The 24,273-nt window shown below is 48.3% G+C and overlaps 1 protein-coding gene across 2 annotated transcripts in view; it reads right to left on the bottom strand.

Moving 5' to 3' along the window:
• Positions 1-22,198, bottom strand: part of Ctss (cathepsin S) — a 32,898-nt gene extending 10,700 nt beyond the window's left edge. The window contains exons 1-4 of one of the 2 annotated variants that reach the window (XM_057793285.1): positions 22,051-22,198; positions 20,419-20,548; positions 11,687-11,809; positions 2,926-3,078 (exon numbers count right to left, since the gene is read on the bottom strand). In XM_057793285.1, coding sequence (XP_057649268.1) covers positions 2,926-3,078; positions 11,687-11,809; positions 20,419-20,548; positions 22,051-22,076 — 432 coding nt within the window. In that variant the 5' untranslated portion in view covers positions 22,077-22,198. The remainder of the gene's footprint in view (positions 1-2,925; positions 3,079-11,686; positions 11,810-20,418; positions 20,549-22,050) is intronic. The other variant, XM_057793286.1, reaches the window with a different exon arrangement.
• Between the last annotated feature and the right edge of the window lie 2,075 nt (positions 22,199-24,273).

The raw sequence follows: 24,273 nt of genomic DNA, 5'->3' as shown, positions 1-24,273 counted from the left end.
CGAGAAATACAAATTAAAACAACTCTGAGATTCCATCTTACACCTGAAAGAATGGCCAAGATCAAAAACACTGATGACAACTTATGCTGGAGAGGTTGTGGGGAAAAGGGAACACTTCTGTATTGCTGGTGGGAATGCAAGCTGGCACAGCCCCTTTGGATGCCAGTGTGGCGATTTCTCAGAAAATTAGGAAACAACCTTCCTCAGGACCCAGTAATACCACTTTTGGGTATATATCCAGCGAATGCTCAATCATGCCACAAGGACATGTGCTCAACTATGTTCATAGCAGCTTTGTTTGTCATTGTCAGAGGCTGGAAACAACCTAACTGCCCCTCGATAGAAGAATGGATAAGGAAAATGTGGTACATTTACCCAATGGAGTACTACACAGCAGAAAAATATAATGACATCTTGAATTTTGCAGGAAAATGGATGGAGCTAGAAAACATCATTTTGAGTGAGGTAACCCAGACACAGAAAGACAATTATCACATGTACTCTCTCATAGGTGGTTTTTAAACATAAAGCAAAGAAAATCAGCCCACAAATCACAATCCCAGAGAACCTAGATGACAATGAGGACCCTAAAAGAGATTTAATAGATCTAATTTACATGAAAAGTAGAAGACAAGATCTCCTGAGTAAATTGGAAGCATGGGGACTTTGGGGGAGGGTTGAAGGGGAGGAGAGGCAGGGAGGGGAGCAGAGAAATACAGAGAGCTCATTGAAAATCTTTGGAAATCAGTGTGGCGGTTTCTCAGAAAAATTGGGATCAACCTACCCCTGGACCCAGCAATACCACCCTTGGGAATATACCCAAGAGATGCCCTATCATATGACAAAAGCATTTGTTCAACTATGTTCATAGCAGCATTATTTGTAATAGCCAGAACCTGGAAGCATCCTAGATGTCCCTCAATGGAAGAATGGATGAAGAAAGTGTGGAATATATACACATTAGAGTACTACTCTGCGGTAAAAAAACAATGACTTCTCGAATTTTGCATGCAAATGGATGGAAATAGAAAATACTATCCTGAGTGAGGTAACCCAGACCCAAAAAGAAGATCATGGGATGTACTCACTCATAATTGGTTTCTAGCCATGGATAGGGGGCCACTGAGTCTATAATTTGTGGTCCTAAAGAAGCTAAACAAGAGGGTAAACCCAAGGAAAAACATATAGTTATCCTCCTGGCTATGGGAAATAGACAAGATTGCCGGGCAAAAAATTGGAATCTTGGGGGTGGGGTGGGATGGGGGTAAGGGGCGATGGAGAGAGAAAAGTGTGAAGGAGAGGATGAGGGGAACTTGGGGAAACGGGATGAATGGGGATATAGGAAGGTTGGATAGGGGAGCAGGGAAACTTATATCTTAGTTAAGGGAGCCACCTAAGGGTTGGCAAGAGACTTGAACTTGGAGTGGCTACCAGATGCCCTGGGCAATGTCCCCAGTTAGTTCCTTGGGCACCTGAGGATAGGGAACCTGAAATGAACCTATCCTATAGCCATACTGATGAATATCTTGCATATCACCATAGAACCTTCATCTAGCGATGGATGGAGATAGAGATAGAGACCCACACTGGAGCACCGGACTGAGCTCCCAAGGTCCTAGTGAGGAGCAGAAGGAGGGAGAACATGAACAAGGAAGTCAGGACCACGAGGGGTGCACCCACCCACTGAGACAGTGGGGCCGATCTATTGGGAGCTCACCAAGGCCAGCTGGACTGTGACTGAAAAAGCATGGGATAAAACCGGACTCTCTGAACATGGCCAACAATGAGAGCTGACGAGAGGCCAAGGACAATGGCACGGGGTTTTGATCCTACTTCATGTTCTGGCTTTGTGGGAGCCTAGACTGTTTGGATGTTCACCTTCCTAGACCTGGATGGAGGGGGGAGGACCTTGGACTTTCCACGGGGCAGGGAACCCTGACTGCTCTTGGGACTGGAGAAGGAGAAGAAGAGGAGTGGGGGGAGGGGGAGAGGGGTGGAAGGAGGGGGAGGGAAATGGGAGGCGGGGAGGAGGCGGAAAAAATTTTTTTTTCAATAAAAAAAAAAGAAAATCATTACAAAAAATATTTAAAATTTGAAAAAGATTCAGTTCCTATTCCTGCTCATCGACATCTGCGAAGTCAGGCACCCACAAATTCCAGTGTTCTGTCACAAAATGATGATTCAAGTGAAAGAGCTTTAACACTAGGGTGACTGTTTTCAAACATTATTATCATAGAATCTAAACAAATATTTATTTCCATATATGTACGTGTTTCATGGATGTGCAGATGCCCTCAGAGGCTAGAAGAGGGTGTTGGATCTCCTGAGGCTCATGTTACAGGCAGTTTGTGGGTTGCTTGTTGTAGGTCCTGGGAACCAGACTTTGGTCCTCTGGAAGGGCAGTAAGTGCTCTCCACTGCTGGACCAACTCTGGAGCTTCTATGCTTAGATGTTTTTTTGATCACCTGGGCAGTGTTGATTGTTCACGCCTTTAATCCAGCACTCAGGAGGCAGAGGTAGGCAGACCTGAGTTTAAGGCCAGCCTGGGCTACATAGTGAGTTCCAGGACAGCCAGGACTATACAGAAAAACCCTGCCTCAAAAAAAAAAATATTTTGTAGGCTGAGCATACAAATTACATATTTGATGAAGGGCTAAGATCCAAAATACGGCGTGAACTTAGTTTTGTGATGCTGTGACTTAGAGGTCAGCCTGGACTATGTAGACAAGCCAAATAAAGAAATATGTAAAAAGAAACAAACAACAGCAAAACAAACAACAACAAAACCCTTAGAATTTAGTTGGGAAGATGGGAATATTAAAAACAGTAAGAAAGCAGCCAGGAAACAGTGAGGATCACCTCTCTCCTGCAGTTAGATGCAGGAGGGGAGCACTGGGGCCAGGTTCAGGGGCTGATGACGCTCACCTGGTATTTCACTTCCGTGACACACCCCTTCTCTCGCCAGTCCATAGAATCAGGCAAGTTCTGTTTAGAGCTAAACCTGTAGGTGCCGTTTCTCCGCGGCTGGCTGCGAGGAACTCTCAGAGAGGTCCTCATGCACAAGATCTCTTCATTGGTCTGCAAAGCAAGTAAATCGCACGTTTCACCTAGAGCCTTTCATTCCCCTTCTCCCTCCTCCCTCCCTCCCTTCTCCTCTGTGCGTGCCTTTGCAGGGACGAAGACACATGCACAACGGCTCACATGGGGACATCAGGGGACATCTTGTAGGAAAGGGTTGGCTCCTCTACCGTCTGGGTCTCCGGGGTTGACCTCAGGCTGTCAGGCTTTGACAGCAAGTGCCTTTCCCTGGTGATGCTTGCCTATCTGTTTTATTTAATACTAGGGATTGTAAACATGAATACATTTTAAACTAAAAAATGAGTGGTAGTGGCCCTCGCGTAGATATAGCTTGACTATGAAACAAACTGTCTGTGGGACCTAACGGTGAGGTGAACTGTCTGTCTGTGGAGCTGACTGTGGGAACTGTCTGTCTGTGGAGCTGACAGTAGGAACTGTCTGTCTGTGGAGCTGACTGTGGGAACTGTCTGTCTGTGGAGCTGACTGTGGGAACTCTCTGTCTGTGGAGCTGACTGTGGGAACTGTCTGTCTGTGGAGCTGACTGTGAGAACTGTCTGTCTGTGGAGCTGACTGTGGGAACTGTCTGTCTGTGGAGCTGACTGTGAGAACTGTCTGTGGAGCTGGTTGTGGGAACTGTCTGTCTGTGGAGCTGACTGTGAGAACTGTCTGTGGAACTGACTGTGGGAACTGTCTGTCTGTGGAGCGGACTGTGGGAACTGTCTGTGGAGCTGACTGTGGGAACTGTCTGTCTGTGGAGCTGACTGTGGAAACTGTCTGTCTGTGGAGCTGACTGTGGGAACTGTCTGTCTGTGGAACTGACTGTGGGAACTGTCTGTCTGTGGAGCTGACTGTGGGAACTGTCTGTCTGTGGAGCTGACTGTGGGAACTGTCTGTCTGTGGAGCTGACAGTGGGAACTGTCTGTCTGGGGAGCTGACTGTGGGAACTGTCTGTGGAGCTGACTGTGGGAACTGTCTGTGGAGCTGACTGTGAGAACTGTCTGTGGAGCTGACTGTGGGAACTGTCTGTGGAGCTGATTGTGGGAACTGTCTGTCTGTGGAGCTGACTGTGGGAACTGTCTGTGGAGCTAACTGTGGGAACTGTCTGTCTGTGGAGCTGACTGTGGGAACTGTCTGTGGAGCTGACTGTGGGAACTGTGTGTGGAGCTGACTGTGGGAACTGTCTGTGGAGCTGACTGTGGGAACTGTAGTCTGTGAAGCTGACTGTGGGAACTGTCTGTATGTGGAGCTGACTGTGGGAACTGTCTGTCTGTGGAGCTGACTGTGAGAACTGTCTGTGGAGCTGACTGTGGGAACTGTCTGTGGAGCTGACTGTGAGAACTTTCTGTGGAACTGATGTGGGAACTGTCTGTCTGTGGAGCTGACTGTGGGAACTGTCTGTGGAGCTGACTGTGGGAACTGTCTGTCTGTGGAGCTGACTGTGGGAACTGTCTGTGGAGCTGACTGTGGGAACTGTCTGTGGAACTGACTGTGAGAACTTTCTGTGGAGCTGACTGTGGGAACTGTCTGTCTGTGGAGCTGACTGTGGGAACTGTCTGTCTGTGGAGCTGACTGTGGGAACTGTCTGTCTGTGGAGCTGACTGTGGGAACTGTCTGTCTGTGGAGGTGACTGTGGGAACTGTCTGTGGAGCTGACTGTGAGAACTGTCTGTGGAGCTGACTGTGGGAACTGTCTGTCTGTGGAGCTGACTGTGGGAACTGTCTGTCTGTGGAGCTGACTGTGGGAACTGTCTGTCTGTGGAGCTGACTGTGGAAACTGTCTGTGGAGCTGACTGTGGGAACTGTCTGTCTGTGGAGCTGACTGTGGGAACTGTAGTCTGTGGAGCTGACTGTGTGAACTGTCTGTGGAGCTGACTGTGGGAATTGTCTGTGGAGCTGACTGTGGGAACTGTCTGTGGAGCTGACTGTGGGAACTGTAGTCTGTGGAGCTGACTGTGGGAACTGTCTGTATGTGGAGCTGACTGTGGGAACTGTCTGTCTGTGGAGCTGACTGTGAGAACTGTCTGTGGAGCTGACTGTGGGAACTGTCTGTGGAGCTGACTGTGAGAACTTTCTGTGGAGCTGACTGTGGGAACTGTCTGTCTGTGGAGCTGACTGTGGGAACTGTCTGTCTGTGGAGCTGACTGTGGGAACTGTCTGTCTGTGGAGCTGACTGTGGGAACTGTCTGTGGAGCTGACTGTGGGAACTGTCTGTGGAGCTGACTGTGGGAACTGTCTGTCTGTGGAGCTGACTGTGGGAACTGTCTGTCTGTGGAGCTGACTGTGGGAACTGTCTGTCTGTGGAGCTGACTGTGGGAACTGTCTGTCTGTGGAGCTGACTGTGGGAACTGTCTGTCTGTGGAGCTGACTGTGGGAACTGTCTGTCTGTGGAGCTGACTGTGGGCACTGTCTGTCTGTGGAGCTGACTGTGGGAACTGGCTCTGGAGCTGACTGTGGGAACTGTCTGTGGAGCTGACTGTGGGAACTGTCTGTCTGTGGAGCTGACTGTGGTAACTGTCTGTCTGTGTAGCTGACTGTGGGAACTGTCTGTCTGTGTAGCTGACTGTGGGAACTGTCTGTCTGTGTAGCTGACTGTGGGAACTGTCTGTCTGTGGAGCTGACTGTGGGAACTGTCTGTCTGTGGAGCTGACTGTGGGAACTGTCTGTCTGTGGAGCTGACTGTGAGAGCTGTCTGTCTGTGGAGATGACTGTGGGAACTGTCTGTCTGTGGAGCTGACTGTGGGAACTGTCTGTCTGTGGAGCTGACTGTTGGAACTGTCTGTCTGTGGAGCTGACTGTGGGAACTGTCTGTCTGTGGAGCTGACTGTGGGAACTGTCTGTCTGTGGAGCTGACTGTGGGAACTGTCTGTGGAGCTGACTGTGGGTACTGTTTGTGGAGCTGACTGTGGGAACTGTCTGTCTGTGAAGCTGACTGTGGGAACTGTCTGTGGAGCTGACTGTGGGAACTGTCTTTAGAGCTGACTGTGGGAACTGTCTGTCTGTGGAGCTGCCTGTGGGAACTGTCTGTCTGTGGAGCTGACTGTGGGAACTGTCTGTCTGTGGAGCTGACTGTGAGAACTGTCTGTCTGTGGAGCTGACTGTGGGAACTGTCTGTCTGTGGAGCTGACTGTGGGAACTGTCTGTGGAACTGACTGTGGGAACTGTCTGTCTGTGGAGCTGACTGTGGGAACTGTCTGTCTATGGAGCTGACTGTGAGAACTGTCGGTCTGTGGAGCTGACTGTGGGAGCTGTCTATCTCTGGAGCTGACTGTGACACCTGTCTGTGGAGTTGACTGTGGGAACTGTCTGTCTGTGGAGCTCCCTGTGGGAACTGTCTGTCTGTGGAACTAACTGTTGTAACTGTCTGTCTTTGGAGCTGACTGTGGGAACTGTCTGTCTGTGGAGCTGACTGTGGGAACTGTCTGTGGAGCTGACTGTTAGAACTGTCTGTGGAGCTGACTCTGGGAACTGTCTGTCTGTGGCGCTGACTATGGGAACTGTCTATGGAGCTGACTGTGGGAACTGTCTGTCTGTGGAGCTGACTGTGGGAACTGTCTGTGGAGCTGACTGTGGGAACTGTCTGTCTTTGGAGCTGACTGTGGGAACTGTCTGTCTGTGGAGCTGACTGTGGGAACTGTCTGTCTGTGGAGCTGACTGTGGGAACTGTCTGTCTGTGGAGCTGACTGTTGGAACTGTCTGTCTGTGGAGCTGACTGTGGGAACTGTCTGTCTGTGGAGCTGACTGTGGGAACTGTCTGTCTGTGGAGCTGACTGTGGGAACTGTCTGTGGGGCTGGCTGTGAAAACTGTATGTCTGTGGAGCTGACTGTGAGAACTGTCTGTCTGTGGAGCTGACTGTGGGAACTGTCTGTCTGTGGAGCTGACTGTGGGAACTGTCTGTCTGTGGAGCTGACTGTGGGCACTGTCTGTCTGTGGAGCTGACTGTGGGAACTGTCTGTCTTTGGAGCTGACTGTAGGAACTGTCTGTCTGCGGAGCTGACTGTGGGAACTGTCTGTGGAGCTGACTGTTAGAACTGTCTGTGGAGCTGACTGTGGGAACTGTCTGTCTGTGGAGCTGACTGTGGGAACTGTCTGTGGAGCTGACTGTGAGAACTGTCTGTGGAGCTGACTGTGGGAACTCTCCGTCTGTGGAGCTGACTGTGGGAACTGTCTGTCTGTGGAGCTTACTGTGAGAACTGTCTGTCTGTGGAGCTGACTGTGGGAACTGTCTGTCTGTGGAGCTGACTGTGGGAACTGTCTGTCTGTGGAGCTGACTGTGAGAGCTGTCTGTCTGTGGAGATGACTGTGGGAACTGTCTGTCTGTGGAGCTGACTGTGGGAACTGTCTGTCTGTGGAGCTGACTGTTGGAACTGTCTGTCTGTGGAGCTGACTGTGGGAACTGTCTGTCTGTGGAGCTGACTGTGGGAACTGTCTGTCTGTGGAGCTGACTGTGACACCTGTCTGTGGAGCTTACTGTGGGAACTGTCAGTGGGCCTGACTGTGGGAACTGTCTGTCTGTGGAGCTGACTGTGGGAACTGTCTGTCTGTGGAGCTGACTGTGGGAACTCTCTGTGGAGCTTACTGTGGGAACTGTCTGTCTGTGGAGCTGACTGTGGGAACTGTCTGTCTGTGGAGCTGACTGTGGGAACTGTCTGTGGAGCTGACTGTGGGAACTGTCTGTCTGTGGAGCTGACTGTGGGAACTGTCTGTCTGTGGAACTGACTGTGGGAACTGTCTGTCTGTGGAGCTTGCTGTGAGAACTGTCTGTCTTTGGAGCTGACTGTGGGAACTGTCTGTGGAGCTGACTGTGGGAACTGTCTGTGGAGCTGACTGTGGGAACTGTCTGTCTGTGAAGCTGACTGTGGGAACTGTCTGTGGAGCTGACTGTGGGAACTGTCTGTGGAGCTGACTGTGAGAACTGTCTGTGGAGCTGACTGTTTGAACTGTCTGTCTGTGGAGCTGACTGTGGGCACTGTCTGTCTGTGGAGCTGACTGTGGGAACTGTCTGTCTGTGGAGCTGACTGTGGGCACTGTCTGTCTGTGGAGCTGACTGTGGGAACTGTAGTCTGTGGAGCTGACTGTGGGAACTGTCTGTGGAGCTGACTGTGAGAACTGTCTGTGGATCTGACTGTGGGAACTGTCTGTCTGTGGAGCTGACTGTGGGAACTGTCTGTCTGTGGAGCTGACTGTGGGAACTGTCTGTCTGTGGAGCTGACTGTGGGAACTGTCTGTGGAGCTGACTTTGGGAACTGTCTGTCTGTGGAGCTGACTGTGGGAACTGTCTGTGGAGCTGACTGTGGGAACTGTCTGTGGAGCTGACTGTGGGAACTGTCTGTCTGTGGAGCTGACTGTGGGAACTGTCTGTGGAGCTGACTGTGGGAACTGTCTGTCTGTGGAGCTGACTGTGAGAACTGTCTGTCTGTGGAGCTGACTGTGGGAACTGTCTGTCTGTGGAGCTGACTGTGGGAACTGTCTGTCTGTGGCACTGACTGTGAGAACTGTCTGTCTGTGGAGCTGACTGTGGGAACTGTCTGTCGTGGAGCTGACTGTGTGAACTGTCTGTCTGTGGAGCTGACTGTTGGAACTGTCTGTCTGTGGAGCTGACTGTGGGAACTGTCTGTCTGTGGAGCTGACTGTGGGAACTGTCTGTGAAGCTGACTGTGGGTACTGTTTGTGGAGCTGACTGTGGGAACTGTCTGTCTGTGAAGCTGACTGTGGGAATTGTCTGTGGAGCTGACTGTGGGAACTGTCTGTGGAGCTGACTATGAGAACTGTCTGTCTCTGGTGCTTACTGTGGGAACTGTCTGTGGAGCTGACTGTGGGAACTGTCTGTGGAGCTGACTGTGGGAACTGTCTGTGGAGCTGACTGTGGGAACTGTCTGTCTGTGGAGCTGACTGTGGGAACTGTCTGTGGAGCTGACTGTGGGAACTGTCTGTGGAGCTGACTGTGGGAACTGTCTATCTGTGGAGCTGACTGTGGGAACTGTCTGTCTGTGGAGCTGACTGTGGGAACTGTCTGTCTGTGGAGCTGACTGTGGGAACTGTCTGTGGAGCTTACTGTGGGAACTGTCTGTGGGCCTGACTGCGAGAGCTGTCTGTCTGTGGAGCTGACTGTGGGAACTGTCTGTGGAGCTGACTGTGGGAACTGTCTGTCTGTGGAGCTGACTGTGGGAACTGTCTGTCTGTGGAGCTGACTGTGGGAACTGTCTGTGGAGCTGACTGTGGGAACTGTCTGTCTGTGGAGCTGCCTGTGGGAACTGTCTGTCTGTGGAGCTGACTGTTGGAACTGTCTGTCTTTGGAGCTGACTGTGGGAACTGTCTGTCTGTGGAGCTGACTGTGGGAACTGTCTGTGGAGCTGACTGTGGGAACTGTCTGTGGAGCTGACTGTGATAACTGTCTGTCTGTGGAGCTTACTGTGGGAACTGTCTGTGGAGCTGTGGGAACTGTCTGTGGAGCTGACTGTGGGAACTGTCTGTGGAGCTGACTGTGGGAACTGTCTGTCTGTGGAGCTGACTGTGGGAACTGTCTGTCTGTGGAGCTGACTGTGGGAACTGTCTGTCTGTGGAGCTGACTGTGGGAACTGTCTGTCTGTGGAGCTGACTGTGGGAACTGTCTGTCTGTGGAGCTGACTGTGGGAACTGTCTGTGGAACTGACTGTGGGAACTGTCTGCCTGTGGAGCTGACTGTGAGAACTGTCGGTCTGTGGAGCTGACTGTGGGAACTGTCTGTCTGTGGAGCTGTGAGAACTGTCTGTGGAGCTGACTGTGAGAACTGTCTGTCTGTGGAGCTGACTGTGGGAACTGTCTGTGGAGCTGACTGTGGGAACTGTCTGTGGAGCTGACTGTGGGAACTTCTGTGGAGCTGACAGACTCTTACAAAGTAGTGTGAAAAAGCAAGTCAGGCTGCATTTCCTCAGAACTACAAAGGATATTGCTGCATATAGCTGGGCAGTGCTGGTCAATGCATGCATGCCTTTAATCTTTGTGAGTTCAAAGCCAGCCTGGTTTACAGAGCAAGTTCCAGGACAGGCTCCAAAGTTACAGAGAAACCTTGTCTCAAAAACAAACAAACAACAACAAAATGAAGGATAGTGCTACATCTAAGTAGAAATTGGTTTTCAAGGATGTCTCCTTCCCTACTAAGATTATTTTTTTTCCTTGTTGATTTTATTTTCTGCTCCAGCACTCCGTGTGTGTGTGTGTGTGTGTGCGTGCGTGCGTGCGTGTGTGTGTGTAGGCCAGCAGCTGACGTCAGTGTCCATCACCTTCCACCTTATTATTTGAGACAGGGTTTCTCATTAATCTTGAACTCTTTCACCTACACCAGCTGCCTGCAGGCCACCAGGATAGCCTTGTCTCTGCACCCTGCACAGCAGCTGCAGGATAGCCTTGTCTCTGCACCCTGCACAGTAGCTGCAGGATAGCCTTGTCTCTGCACTCTGCACAGCAGCTGCAGGATAGCCTTGTCTCTGCACACTGCACAGCAGCTGCAGGATAGCCTTGTCTCTGCACTCTGCACAGCAGCTGCAGGATAGCCTTGTCTCTGCACCCTGCACAGCAGCTGCAGGATAGCCTTGTCTCTGCACCCTGCACAGTAGCTGCAGGATAGCCTTGTCTCTGCACACTGCACAGCAAGCCCTCACCCACCGACTCATTTTCTTATGTAGGGCTTTAGTCTTTATTTTTAAGTATTGTGATTCTTAACTTTGATTGTATTATACCTTTTTGTTGGTGGCAGTGTTTTTGGTTTTCATTTTGTTTTGGTTTGGTTTTATTGTTGCTATTTGTTTGTTTTGTTTTTCAAGACAGGGTTTCTCTGCCTAGCCCTGGATATCCTGGAACTCACTCTGTAGACCAGGCTGGCCTCAGTATTTCCTGTAAAGAAGGAATTTGGTGGATGTGGTGTGTAGTTCTAACCCCAGCATTATGAAGGTAGGGGGAGAAAAAGGATCCAGGTCATTCTCAGTTACGCAGACCGGTCCAGCCTCGGCTGCCTGAGGCTGTTAGACCAAGCAAGAGGGGAGGAAGCTGTTTTTATTTCACACCTCAGCACACGTGGTGATGGAAGGGTAACCTGAGGAGGTCAGTTCTCTTCTGGCATCACGTGAGACCAAGGGAGCAGATTCCGGCTGTCATGTTTGCAGCCATCTCACAGACTCCCCATCTTCTTTCTCTTTTACTTTTTTTTCTCATTTTGTAAAAAAGATTTATTTATTTTTTGTATATGGATGTTTTGTCTGCATGTATATATTCACAAGACTGTGGAACCTTGGGCATGACAAGGACACACGCATCTAGGACTGCCCAGGAGAGGAACAGCTGGAGAACCGCCATAAATAGGCTGCCCATGCGTGTTTAGGCGTTGCCGGGGCATAAGTGATGGTGCGTGATCTCTGCACACCAGAAGAGAGCAATGGATCTCGTGGACTGCAATCATGGGTGGTGGTGAGCTGCAGTGTGGGTGGTGGGACCTGGACTCAAGACCTCTGGAAGGACAGCCAGTGCTGTCCTGTTGTTTATCCTTGTCCTCCCAGTGTGCCTTCAGATCACTGTTGGTGACACAGAAGCCAAACTTGCCCAGCTGTGAAGTAGGGACTGTTTGTGGTTTACCTACCATGTCTCCCATATGGTTCATGCTCACGTCATAGGAATGCATTCCCATGGAATATTCCAGATTGTGACGCATCACAAACTTCAGGTTCTTTTCCCAGATGAGACGTCGTGCGTCTTCTTCATTCTGAAACAGAAGGAAAGTGCATGCCAGTGGAATTAATTTTATTAATTTTAATATTCTCTCTGTGCGTCTCTCTCTCTCTCCTCTCTGTGTGCACGTGTGTGTGCATGTGTGTGTGAGCCTGTGGGTTCAGGTATCCACAGAGCAGAAGAGGGCATCAGATTCTGTGGACCTGAAGCTTCAGGTGGCTAGTGCTGGGAACTGAACCGGAATCCTCTGCAAGATCATCATGTGCTCTTTACTGCTGAGTCGTCTCTCCAGGGTCCTAAGTAGTATTCTACTAAATGTGGGTATATCTAGACGCATGTAAACAAATTAATTTTCCAAAAAAACTGCTAAAATCACGTTTTAATTTAAATTCTTGCTCTTAATTTTTGTTTATGAATATATAATTTATGATATATGTAATGGATTTTCTTCTCTTTTTTCTTTCTTGCTTAGTGTGAATTTGCTTCTTAACACTCCAAACTTTAGAAGCTCGTTTGATGTGTGTCCCTAATAGGTAACAAGCTCTAATCTGTCTAGATTTTTCTTTTCTTTTTCTTTCTTCCTTTTTATTTTTTTCTTTCTTTCTTTCTTCCTTTCTTTTTTTTGTTTTTTTTAAAGACATGGTCTTATTATATTGCATTGGCTGTCCCACTAATTCACACTGTAGCTCAGTCTGGACTCGAACCCACAGCAATCCTCCTGCCTTGGCCTCCTGCATGCCCCCGACACCTGGCTTTGTAGATATTTATAAGATTCTTTCTTGGGGCTGGGGAGGTGACTCGGAGGATAAGAGCATTGGTTGGTCTCCCAGAGGTGCAGGGTTCAGTTCCCAGAACCCACACGGCAGCTCACAACTGTCCTTAAGCCCAGTTCCAATGATTCTGACTCCTTCTCCTCATCTCTACAGATACCAGGCACACACGTGCTGGTGCACATACATGCGTGTAAACAAATCACTCAGACATGTTGAGTAAGTAAATCTTAAAAGATTCGTTCTCACTTCTGCAAAGCATGTCAACTGATTATAAATTTCTGTTTTTCCAGCTATTTTAAGATGTTACTTCATTTTCTTCTGGTATCCATTTGTCCTAGTTAAGGTTACTTTGCTAAGGTGATGAAACACCACGCCCAAAGCAACTTGGGGAGGAAAGGGTTTGTTTGGCTTAGCTTCCGCATCAGTGTTCATCGCTGAAGGAAGTCAGGACAGGAACTTGGACAGCACGGAAACCTGGGTTGGAGGCAGGAGCTAATTCAAAAGCCAAGAGGGGAGCTGCTTACTGCCTTGCTCCTCCTGACTTGCTCAGCTTGCTTTCTTTCTTTCTTTCTTTCTTTTTTTTTTTTTTTTTTATTTTCGAGACAGGGTTTCTCTGCAGTTTTTGGTTCCTGTCCTGGAACTAGCTCTTGTAGACCAGGCTGGCCTCGAACTCACAGAGATCCTCCTGCCTCTGCCTCCCGAGTGCTGGGATTAAAGGTATGCGCCAACACCACCCGGCTCAGCCTGCTTTCTTATAGAACCCAGGACCCCAGCCCAGGGACGGCACCACGCACAATGGGCTGGGCCCTCCACCCCCAATCATTAATTAAGAAAATGCCTCGCATACCAGTTCGTCTGAAGCCTGAGTTTATGGAGGCGTGTTTTCCAACAGAGGCACCCTCTTCTCCAGTGACTGTAGTTTGTGTCAAAACGACATAAACTAGCCAGCACACCATTACTGGGAAGCACGAGTTTGAGCATTGTACCTCTAATTATAATTTTTTTTTTTTTTTTTTTTTTGAGGGAGGATCTTCTGTAGTTTGGGGCCTTGAACCTATATAACCCTTCTGCTTCACCATGTGCTGGTGACAGGCTGTCCACCACGGCCCCTGCTGCTGCTGGTGGTGATGATGATTCTTATTCTTCTGGCTTCAAGCTTGCCATGTGGCCCACACTAGCAACTCTCACCAGCCTCCTATGCCTACCTCCTGGGAGCTGGGGTTGTCCGCACACGTCACCACACCTGGCTCCAGTACCACTGTTAACTGGGCTGTTGTGCTTTTTTTTTTCTTAAAAATCTTGCACTTCCAGCCGGGCGGTGGTGGCGCACACCTTTAATCCCAGCACTCGGGAGGCAGAGGCAGGCGGAGGTTTGTGAGTTCGAGGCCAGCCTGGTCTACGAGAGCAAGTTCCAGGACAGGCCCGAAAGCTACAGAGAAGTCCTGTCCCAAAAAAACAAATGAACAAAACAAATCTTGCAGTTCCTTATGTGTGTCTGGGTGTGGGTTTTCACATTTTCCTCCTTAGGCTTGGTTTGAAGACTTGGGAATATTTTTATAACTGAAAATTCTCAATTGCTTCTTTTCATGTATCACGTATCCAGCACTCTGTCTGGCTCTCAGGTGCAGTCTGGAGACGGAGACTCTCTTGTCTCCTGCTGCTGTCTGGATAGACTCCACCCCATTTTACTTCTGTATGCTGCTTTCTATGTGAATGTCTCAGAACTATTTGCACGGTTATGGGTTTGGAGATGGAGAGTGGTAAGAACGCCTACTGTTCTTGCAGAGGACCTGGGTTTGGCTCTCAGGACCTACATGGTAGCCCACAACTGCCTGTAACTCTAGTTCCTAGGACGCAGTGTCTCTTCTGACATTCACAGACATGCACTTAGTGTAATACACCCCGGCGCACGCGCGCGCACACATACACACACACACACACACACACACACACAGACTCATGGCCTCTCAGCTGAACCCAGAGCTTGCCAGTATAACTAGTCTGGACAGGGAGCCGGCCTGGGGAATCCCTCCTCTCTGCCATCAGGATCCTGCAGTTACAGGCAGGCTGAGGAGCCTACCCAGTGTTTACATCTCAACTCATGTCTGAATGCTTGCGTGGCATTGAGCATTCACCCACTGAACCGTCTGCTCAGTCCCTAAATATTCTTGTATAGTTGTAGATGGGATTGTTTAACAGTGGTGTGTGTGTGTGTGGGGTGGTACAGGCCAGAGGTAGACTTTAGATTTCTTCCTCACTCTCTCTCTCTATTTGGTGACCCAGCTGGACACTGAGAGTCCTCCTCAGTCACTCTCCACTGTGGCCATTGACTCCGTTTTTGGTATTTTAAGACAGGGTGTGATGCCCCCTAGGCTGACTTCAGACTCGCTACACAGCCAAGGCTGATCTGGAACTCCTGCTTCTACCTCCTGAGTACTTGGGATCACAGGTGTGTGCTACTGTGGCCAGCTAAAAAGAATATTTTTAATCCATAGCTTGTTGGATCCATAAATACAGAACATGCAGATCTGGCGAGACAGCTGGATGCTAAACACTGTCAAGCTGTGGCGAAAGAAATTCAGAGTAGCCGGGGTGGTGGTGGCGGCGCACGCCTTTAATCCCAGCACTTGGGAGGGAGAGTCAGGCGGATCTTTGTGAGTTCGAGGCCAGCCTGGTCTACAAGAGTTAGTTCCGGGACAGGCTCCAAAACCACAGAGAAACCCTGTCTCAAAAAACCAAAACCAAAAAAAAAAAAAAAAAACCCAAAACAAAAAAACCCAAGAAATTCAGAGTAGTACACGAGATTGGAAGAATTAGATTCCTGAAATGCCCAAACTATCCAACAGCTTATATAATCCCTGCCAAAATCCCACCAGCATTCTTCACAAACACACAAAACAGTCCTGAAAGTTTAGTGGACCACTGACTTCAAACTTCCAAGTCTCGAGCAACAGAACCAAAGTGGGGACATCACAGGACCTGACCTCAATGGCATCACGGTCCACAGTGACGGAAGCACGCAGGTCGAGAGCGTGAACGACGGAGCGCCCAGAAGCAAGCAGGTGCGTTTACCGTCAGTTAATTTTTGACAAAAATGCTCAAAATACAGACTGGGAAAAGATGACCTTGTGGCTCTAACAGTGTGGGAATTGTGATTCGCGCACAGAAGTTTGAAACTGGGTCCCGCCCTGATGTACGAGGATCGTCCACAATTGATCAAAGGATTAAAAACAGGATGGTGGGATGGCTCAGTGGGCAAAGGCGCCTGAAGCCAAGAGTGACAACCCAGAACCAGGTGGTGGAAAGCGAGAACGCCCCCAGGTTGCTTTCTGAGTGTCTCATAGGAGCCATAGTGCATGTGTATAAATCAACAAAAACGTAAAACTGACAGATTCAATGCAATGCCCATCAAAATCCCAGCAAAATTCTTCAAAGACCTCGAAAGAACAGTACTCAACTCCATATGGAAAAGCAAAAAACCCAGATAGCCAAAACAATCCTGGGCAATAAAAGAACTTCTGGAGGCATCACAATCCCTGACTTCAAACTCTACTACTGAAAACAGCCTGGTATTGGCATAAGAACAGACAGGAGGATCAATGGAACTAAACAGAAGACCCGGATATTAATCCACACACCTTCAAACACCTGACTTTTGACAAAGAAGCTAAAAATATAAAATGGAAAAAAGAAAGCATATTTAACAAATGGTGCTGGCATAACTGGATATCAACATGTAGAAGAATGAAATAGATCCATATCTATCACCATGCATAAAACTCAAGTCCAAATGGATCAAAGACCTCAACAAAAAGCCAGCCACACTGAACCTCATAAAAGAGAAAGTGGGAAGTACACTTGAACGCATTGGCACAGGAGACCACTTCCTAAATATAACCCCAGCAACACAGACACTGAGAGAAACAATTAATAAATGGGATCTCCCGAAACTGAAAAGTTTCTGTAAAGCAAAGGACATGGTCAACAAGACAAAACAACAGCCTACAGAATGGGAAAAGATCTTTACTAATCCCACATCAGACAGAGGTCTAATCTCCAAAATATACAAAGAACTCAAGAAATTGGACACCAAAAGAACACATAATCCAATAAAAAAAATGGAGTACAGACCTAAACAGCAAACTCTCAACAGAGGAATCTAAAATGGCTAAAAGACATGTAAGGAAATGCTCAACATCCTTAGTCATCAGAAAAATGCAAATCAAAGCAACTCTGAGATTCTTACACCTGTAAGAATGGCCAAGATCACATGAGCAAGGAAGTCAGGACCACGAGGGGTGCACCCACCCACTGTGACAGTGGAACTGATCTATTGGGAGCCCACCAAGGCCAGCTGGACTGGGACTGAATAAGCATGGGTTGAAACTGGACTCTCTGAACATGGCGGACAATGAAGGCTGATGAGAAGCCAAGGACAATGGCACTAGGTTTCGATCCTAATACATGAACTGGCTTTGTGGGAGCTTAGCCTGTTTGGATGCTCACCTTCCTGGACCTAGATAGAAGTGGGAGGACCTTGGTCTTCCCGCAGGGCAGGGAATTTGGACTGCTCTTCAGTATCGAGAGGGAGGGGGAATGGAGTGGGGGGAGGAGAAGAGGAGTGGGGATAGGGGGAGGGGAGTGGGGGGAGGGGCAATATGTGGGAGGAGGGGGAGGGAAATGGGAAACGGGGAGGAGGTGGAAATTTTAATTAAAAAAGAATAAAAAAAAAAAGAATGGCCAAGATCAAAAACACTGATGACGGGGGCTGGGAGATGGCTCAGCGGTTAAGAGCACTGCCTGCTCTTCCAGAAGTCCTGAGTTCAATTCCCAGCAACCACATGGTGGCTCACAACCATCTACAGTGAGATCTGATGCCCTCTTCTGGCCTGCCAGCATATATGCAGGCAGAATACTGTACACATAATAAAGAAATAAACCTTTTAAAAAAAACAGATCAAAAACACTGATGACAATTTATGCTGGAGAGTACGGGGGGGGGGGTGGAGGAGGAGGAGGGAACACTTCTGCATTTGGTGGGAATGCAAGCTGGCACAGCCCCTTTGGATGTCAGTGTGGCAATTTCTCAGAAAATTAGGAAACAACCTTCCTCAGGACCCAGTAATACCACTTTTCGGTATATATCCAAAGGATGCTCAATTGTGCCACAAGGACATGTGCTCAACTATGTTCATAGCAGCTTTGTTTGTCATTGTCAGAGGCTGGAAACAACCTAAATGCCCCTCGATAGAAGAATGGAAAAGGAAAATGTGGTACATTTACCCAATGGAGTACTACACAGCAGAAAAAAATAATGATATCTTGAATTTTGCAGGCAAATGGATGGAGCTAGAAAACATTATTTTGAGTGAGGTAACCCAGATACAGAAAGACAATTATCACATGTACTCACTCATAGGTAGTTTTTAAACATAAAGCAAAGAAAGCCACCCTACAAACCACAATCCCAGAAAACTTAGACAACAATGCAGACACTAAGAGAGACTTACATAGATCTAATCTACATGGGAAGTAGAAAGTAGAAAAAGACAAGATCTCCTGAGTAAATTGGGGACCTTGGGGGAGGGCTGAAGGGGGAGGGGAGAGGCAGGGAGGGGAGCAGAGAAAAATGTAGAGCTCAATAAATATCAATAAAAAATGTATAAAAAAGGAAGAAAAAAATGTAAAACTGAGCCAAGTGTGATGGCACATGCCTTTAACCCCAGCACTTGAAGGCAGATGATCTCTGTGAGTTCAAGGCCAGTCTAGTCTACACAGAGAGTTCCAAGACAGGCAGGGCTGTGTAAATAGATCCTGTCTCAAACACATCAAGAAAAACAACCAAACAAAAACTAAAACATTTTTTAAAGAAAACAAAAAACCAACCTGGGTTTGAGCCGAGGCTCAGCATTTCAGAGCATTTACTGCTCTTACAGGGTCTACAAAAGCTAGGTCCGGGGCAGGCTCCGAAGCTGCACACTACACTGGATAAACCAGGCCCGGAAAGACACTACCTGGAGCATAGCACACACAGAGCATTCGCCTTTCTTGCTTGAGTCCCTAGGTACCATCCACAGCACCAATAAACAACTAGATTTAAAACAAAGCCAAACTCATAGAAGTAGAAAGTAGAGTGATGGGTAGCACATCCGGATGAAAGACCGAAGGATGATGGTCAAGGCATGGTTCTCAGGTGGGAGGAGTCAGCTGAGTGAGTGGCATGTGGGAGTTAGGACTAACGTCAAACTATTGTATATCTCAATTTAATTCGCTAACTTGCAAAAAATTATACAGTTACAGGGCCTACTTATTTGAAGTTATGGTTAATGTTTTAAGAACAATCAATAAGTGTATTTTGAAATAAAGTCAAAGAACAGAGTGAGAAGTGAGACTCAGGAATCCCCAGCTCGCTGGGCGTGGTAGTGTGTGCCTTCACACAGCTGGGGAGGCAGAGGCAAATCTCTGTGAGCTCAAGGCCAAGCTCCAGGGCAGCTGGGGTTGTGTGTTAAGATTCCACTAAAAAGGAAAAAAAAAATCTGCCTTGAAGCACTTTTGTGGGCCAGGGACTGTAATAGGAGTTTTAAAAATATTACTTATGGAAATGGGGAGATGGATCAATGGGTAAGAACACTTGCTGCTCTTCCAGAGGCCACAAGTTTGGATCCAGCTGCAAAACCAGTCAGCTCCTAAGCACCTATAACTCCAGCTCCTGGGGACCCAAAGCCTCTGGCCTCCAGGCACCTACACTCCCGTGCCTATACAGACACATTGACACATACCTAAAAATAAAATAAAAGATTTTATTTGGGGAGCTGGAGAGTTGACTCGGTGGCTAAGAACGCTTCTTCCTCTTGTGGAGAACCCAGGGTTAGTTCCCAGCACCTGCACGTCAGTTCACAGCTACACATGACTTCAGTTCTATGGGATCTGACACCTTCTGGCCTCCAGGTGTGCATGTAGTGCACACACACATGCAGGCAAAACGCTCATACACATAAAATAAAAATACTAATCAGGAAAATAAATTGGGCTGGAGGAATAGCTCAGAAGTTAAGAGTTCTGGCCTCTCTTACAGAGGATCCAGTTTGATTCCCAGCACCCACTTGGCATCTCAACTGCCCTTCTCTGCCCTGTGAAGGTACCACACACATGGTGTACAGATGAATATGTAGCAAAACACTCATCCACATACGTTTTTTAAAAGTTTATTTTTAACTCTGTGTGTGTGTGTGCGTGCGTGCGTGCGTGCTGGTGTGAGCATGCCACAGTGTTCATGTGGAAGTCAGAGGTCTCCCCTTCTACCCTGTGAGACAGGGTCTCTTGTTTGAGCCTGCGTGTGCCAGGCTGATGGCTCACAAGCTGTTTATGCACCTCCCTAGGAGGACACACTACTGCATGCAGTCTTCCTTCAGCTCCGGGGGATCCGAACTCAGTTCCTCATATGTGTGATAAGCACTTTACCCACTGAGCTGTCTCCACAGCCAAGAGTTTCTGTTCCTCAAACGTGCCAAGTGTGATCTCTCCTCAGAGTCCTGTCCTCGTCCCCTGGGTCTGCCACCCATTCTGGTTGCTGCCCTGTTTCTGCCAGCCCTCTGCTGAAATGTCACCTTATCTGTGGGGCCCTCCCTCACCCTCCTACAGCACTCTCACCATCGACCACGCTGTGTCTGCTCACTGACTGGTGTGTCCTGTCTCTCACACTGCCGCATGAGCTCCAAGTCACACGAATGTGCTTTGTTTCTATGCAAAGCAGCATCTGGCCAGAAATAAGCATGCAGCACTTCAGAAAACCCCGCTTGCCCAGACGTCGCCTGGGATGGGGAAAGAGCACCGTGCAAAAGCGTCCGGCTTGAGAAGCTGCCCCATCTACCTTCTCCTTGTATTGTTTGCCATGGAATTTCTTCCAGAGATCCCAGTGATGGTCCAGGGTAGGGTCTCTCTGCAGTTGCTCCGTTGCCAGGGAACACACGAGGGGCACACAGAGCAGCCATCTCACTCTGCTTAAGAGAAGGGGGCAGAGGGAACACAGCAGTCAGTCAGAGGCAACGATTTTCATCACACAGGTCCCTTTTCTTCGTTTGTTGTCGCTCTATAGCTCAGGCTGACCTGGAACTCAACCATGAAGCCCAGGCTAGCCTTGAATTTGTAGGAATCTGCCTGACTCTGACTCCCAAGTGCTGGGATTGGAGGTACAAGTATGGACCACCACCATGGATGTGGCAATGTAGTCTCAAAACAGAAAGTAACCGTGTGACATCTACCAAAGGAACAAATTCCTGTAATACAAGTAACTTCTGAGAATGTGCAGGCGGAAGAAGGAATTATGTCCAAAATTCTATTCTGAATACTTTTAATATTACATTAATACTTTTACTGTTTCAGGAAGGGACCTGCCGCTGGGCAATGGTACATGCTTTTAATCCCAGAACTCAGGAGGCAGAGAGAGTTCAAAGCCAGTTTGGTACAGAAAGAGTTCCAGGACAGCCAAAGCTACACAGAGAAACCTGTATCAAAAAACAACAAAAACAAAACAAAGAAACCTTCCTTCTGAGGACATTCCTCTGTCTTAAACATCCATTTAAATATTTAAATCACTACACCCTAGTGTGCGCATATACTGAGACACCACTTAGTACCTCATTAATACTTAATTTCAAAAATAAGCCAGGTGCAGCGACAGGCGGCTGTACTCCCAGTTTCCGAAGAAGCCGAGGCAGGAGGATTGCTTGAACAAGGTGTTCAAAGCCTGTTGGCCAGCATAGCTAGATCACATCTCCAAAATCAACACCTAGTGGTCTGCCACAGAACGCTTGTCCAGCGATGGTGTGAGACCCTTGGCCTGACCCCAAACACCAAAACAACCAAACAGATACGCTTTTCCTGGAAAAGAAAGTTCCAGACACCTTGAGAGACAGCTAAGAGACAACTCAGCTTTTAGATCAAACAGCCTTAGGTTATTTTCCTTCTCCACTTTTCTTCCCAATAAATCAAATATCTGTCTCAAAGTGGGCACCCCCCAAAAAAAAATCTGTCTCAAAGTGAGTACCCCCAGACAGCATTTTCTCACCAGGTGTGGAGGCCTACACTTGTGTACACTCTGGAGGCAGAGGCGAGGCAGGGGTAATATTACGCAGTTGCCGTCGGCAGTCAAATCTAAGAGGTAAGATCCTATCTCTAAACGACAGCATGCCCAACACCCCCTCTGTTTCTATATTTGACAGAAATCCAGTAGTCGCCTGGAACTGGATTTTTTCCATTCAGAAGAGCTGGGATTTTAACCATGCGAGCCTTTGGATCACGCTCACAGAAACCCAGGTTCCAGGGACCTCTCCAAATAGACCCTTCCGAATCAGAAAAACAAGAGGCCCGTGGGGACTTTTGTTTTCAGCTTACTTCCTGAAAGCAAAGATTTAAAAACCTGGCAGCCTGGCTGATGAAAAGATAGAGAACGTTTAAGACCAAATATGTGAACAATCGAAATGAAAAAGCAGACGGTACATACAAGGCAGCACGGGCAAGAGTCCCCATGGTCCCCGGAAGTGTGGTCCTCACTCCAAAGACGTCCCAGGCGGCGGCAGGCTGGGTGAGCCGACTTTAAGAAGAAATGGAGCTCGTCACATGAAGCATCCACGATGAGGAAGTGAACTTTCATTTCGGTTTCGTGTGAAGCCCTCAGCACAGAGCGAGCAGCTGCCTCCAGCGCCTTCCCTCTCTCACCGAAGAGCCACGTGAGTGCACGGAGCTGATCAGAGCAGCCGGGTAGAGGCCATCATAGAACGACGTCAGTGGGGAGTAGAACGAGGTTATCCTCCAACCCCTCATCATTTTGATGATCCGTTTAATTCACAATGTCGGTTCTGAAATGGAAAAGTTTAGTTTTAAAGATATTTGGATTGGGTTCCTCAAATCTCAGTGCCTTTCTTAGCAGTCTGCGGGGTTTTCACTGCGCTCTGGCGAGTAACCCCTGGCAGCGCTGTACCCGACCCTGCCTTCTCTGTTTTCCACTGGTCTTATAATTTTGCTTCTACTGATTTTTTTTTTCTATTTGAAAATTTAAAATGTTAAAATAGAAAATTTTATTCAGGCCTGGTATAGTGGTCTACGTCCGCAATTCCAGAATTGAAGGCAGGAAGAAGATGAGTTCAAGGCCAACTCAAGCCACAAGAGACTGTTTCAAAACAAACAGGCCTGGAGAGAGGGCTCAGTGGTTTAGAGCACTTGCTGATTTGGCAGAGGCCCCAGGTTTGGTTCCCAGCACCCACGTGGTGACTCACAACCATCTGTAACTTTGGTTCTAGGGGATCCCATGCCTTCTGGTCTGCTCACACATCCGGTATGCACCCGGCACACAGACATACATTCTGGCACTAACACATAACACAAAACTTAAAAAGTAAATATAAAAGCAAACAAACTATTTATGTGAAGGCTCACAGGAGGCTCAGCGGCAGGATCGTCACGGATCGACTGAGCCTGGGCCTAGAGCGCATTTGGGGACGACCTATCTCAAGCAATGACTTTAATTTATGCAGAGATGGCGTGATACGCCTATAATCCCAGCAGTTTTGAAGGCAGAGGCAAGAAGATCAAGAGTTCAAGGCTTGCCTTACTGCATTGCCAGTCCCAGGCCCGCCTGAGTTAAATGAAACCTTGTCCTTGAAATATAAGACAAGAAAGTAATAAGATGAGGTGCCCCTTGGAACTCCTAGGTTGTTTCAGCAATCGTCAGTAACTAACCAAGCTCGTGTGTGTGTGTGTGTGTGTGTGTGTGTGTGGTGGGTGAATCTGTGTCCTAGTGTGCATGTGGAGGTCAGAGGATAATTTGAAGATTCTCTCCTGTACCCATGTGGGCTCTAGAGACTGAGTTTAGATGCAGCGGCAAGCGCCTTTGCCTGCTCAGCCATCTTGAGGACTATCGTGTATATATTTTTGAAAGAGATACATTAAAGAAATACAAACACAAACCATGAGGACATCTAAACTGACCATCATATTTAAATATGAATATATATATTTTTTCTTAAAGATTTATTTTACTGGCCAGGCGGTGGTGGCGCACACCTTTAATCCCAGCACTGGGGGGAGGGGCAGAGGCAGGCGGATCTCTGTGAGTTCGAGACCAGCCTGGTCTACAAGAGCTAGTTCCAGGACAGGCTCCAAACCACAGAGAAACCCTGTCTCGAAAAACCAAAAAAAAAAAAAAAAAAAAAAAAAAAGATTTATTTTACTTTAATTGTGTATATGTGAGTGTCTCTGTGAGTTATGTTCATATGAGTCCAGGTGTCCTTGGAGACCAGGAGAGGGCATCCCGTCCGATCCCCTGGAGTTGAAGTTATAGGTGGCTATTATCTACCTGACCTGGGCTGGAAGCTGATCTTAGACCCTGAAAAGGAGCTGCGTGTGCTCCTATAATCGCTGTCCTTCCTGCCCCTTGAACACAGAACCTCCTGTAGCACAGTCTGACCGTGAATCCCTGGTCCTCCTGCCTCCATTTGGAGAATTCCTCACTTTACAAATTTTTCTCCTCCCTGTTGGGGTCAAAACTCTTTCGTCTAAGCTCCACTGCAGTTCAGGCTCAAGTGTGTGACTTAGGCTTTGCCCTGTGAAAAGATTTCATTTGTAGAATCAGCCTGTAAGGAACCAGACCCACGGCACCCTCCTCTTGTGAGGGCTGCGCTGGAGCTGTACAGCAACAGCAGCGGCGGTGGCAGCGGCAGCGGCGACG

The sequence above is a fragment of the Chionomys nivalis genome, chromosome 18 (assembly GCF_950005125.1).
Source record: "Chionomys nivalis chromosome 18, mChiNiv1.1, whole genome shotgun sequence".
Taxonomy (NCBI): Eukaryota; Metazoa; Chordata; class Mammalia; order Rodentia; family Cricetidae; genus Chionomys; species Chionomys nivalis.
Note: the sequence above shows the minus strand (reverse complement) of the source record. Positions and strands in the feature narration are given on the sequence as shown.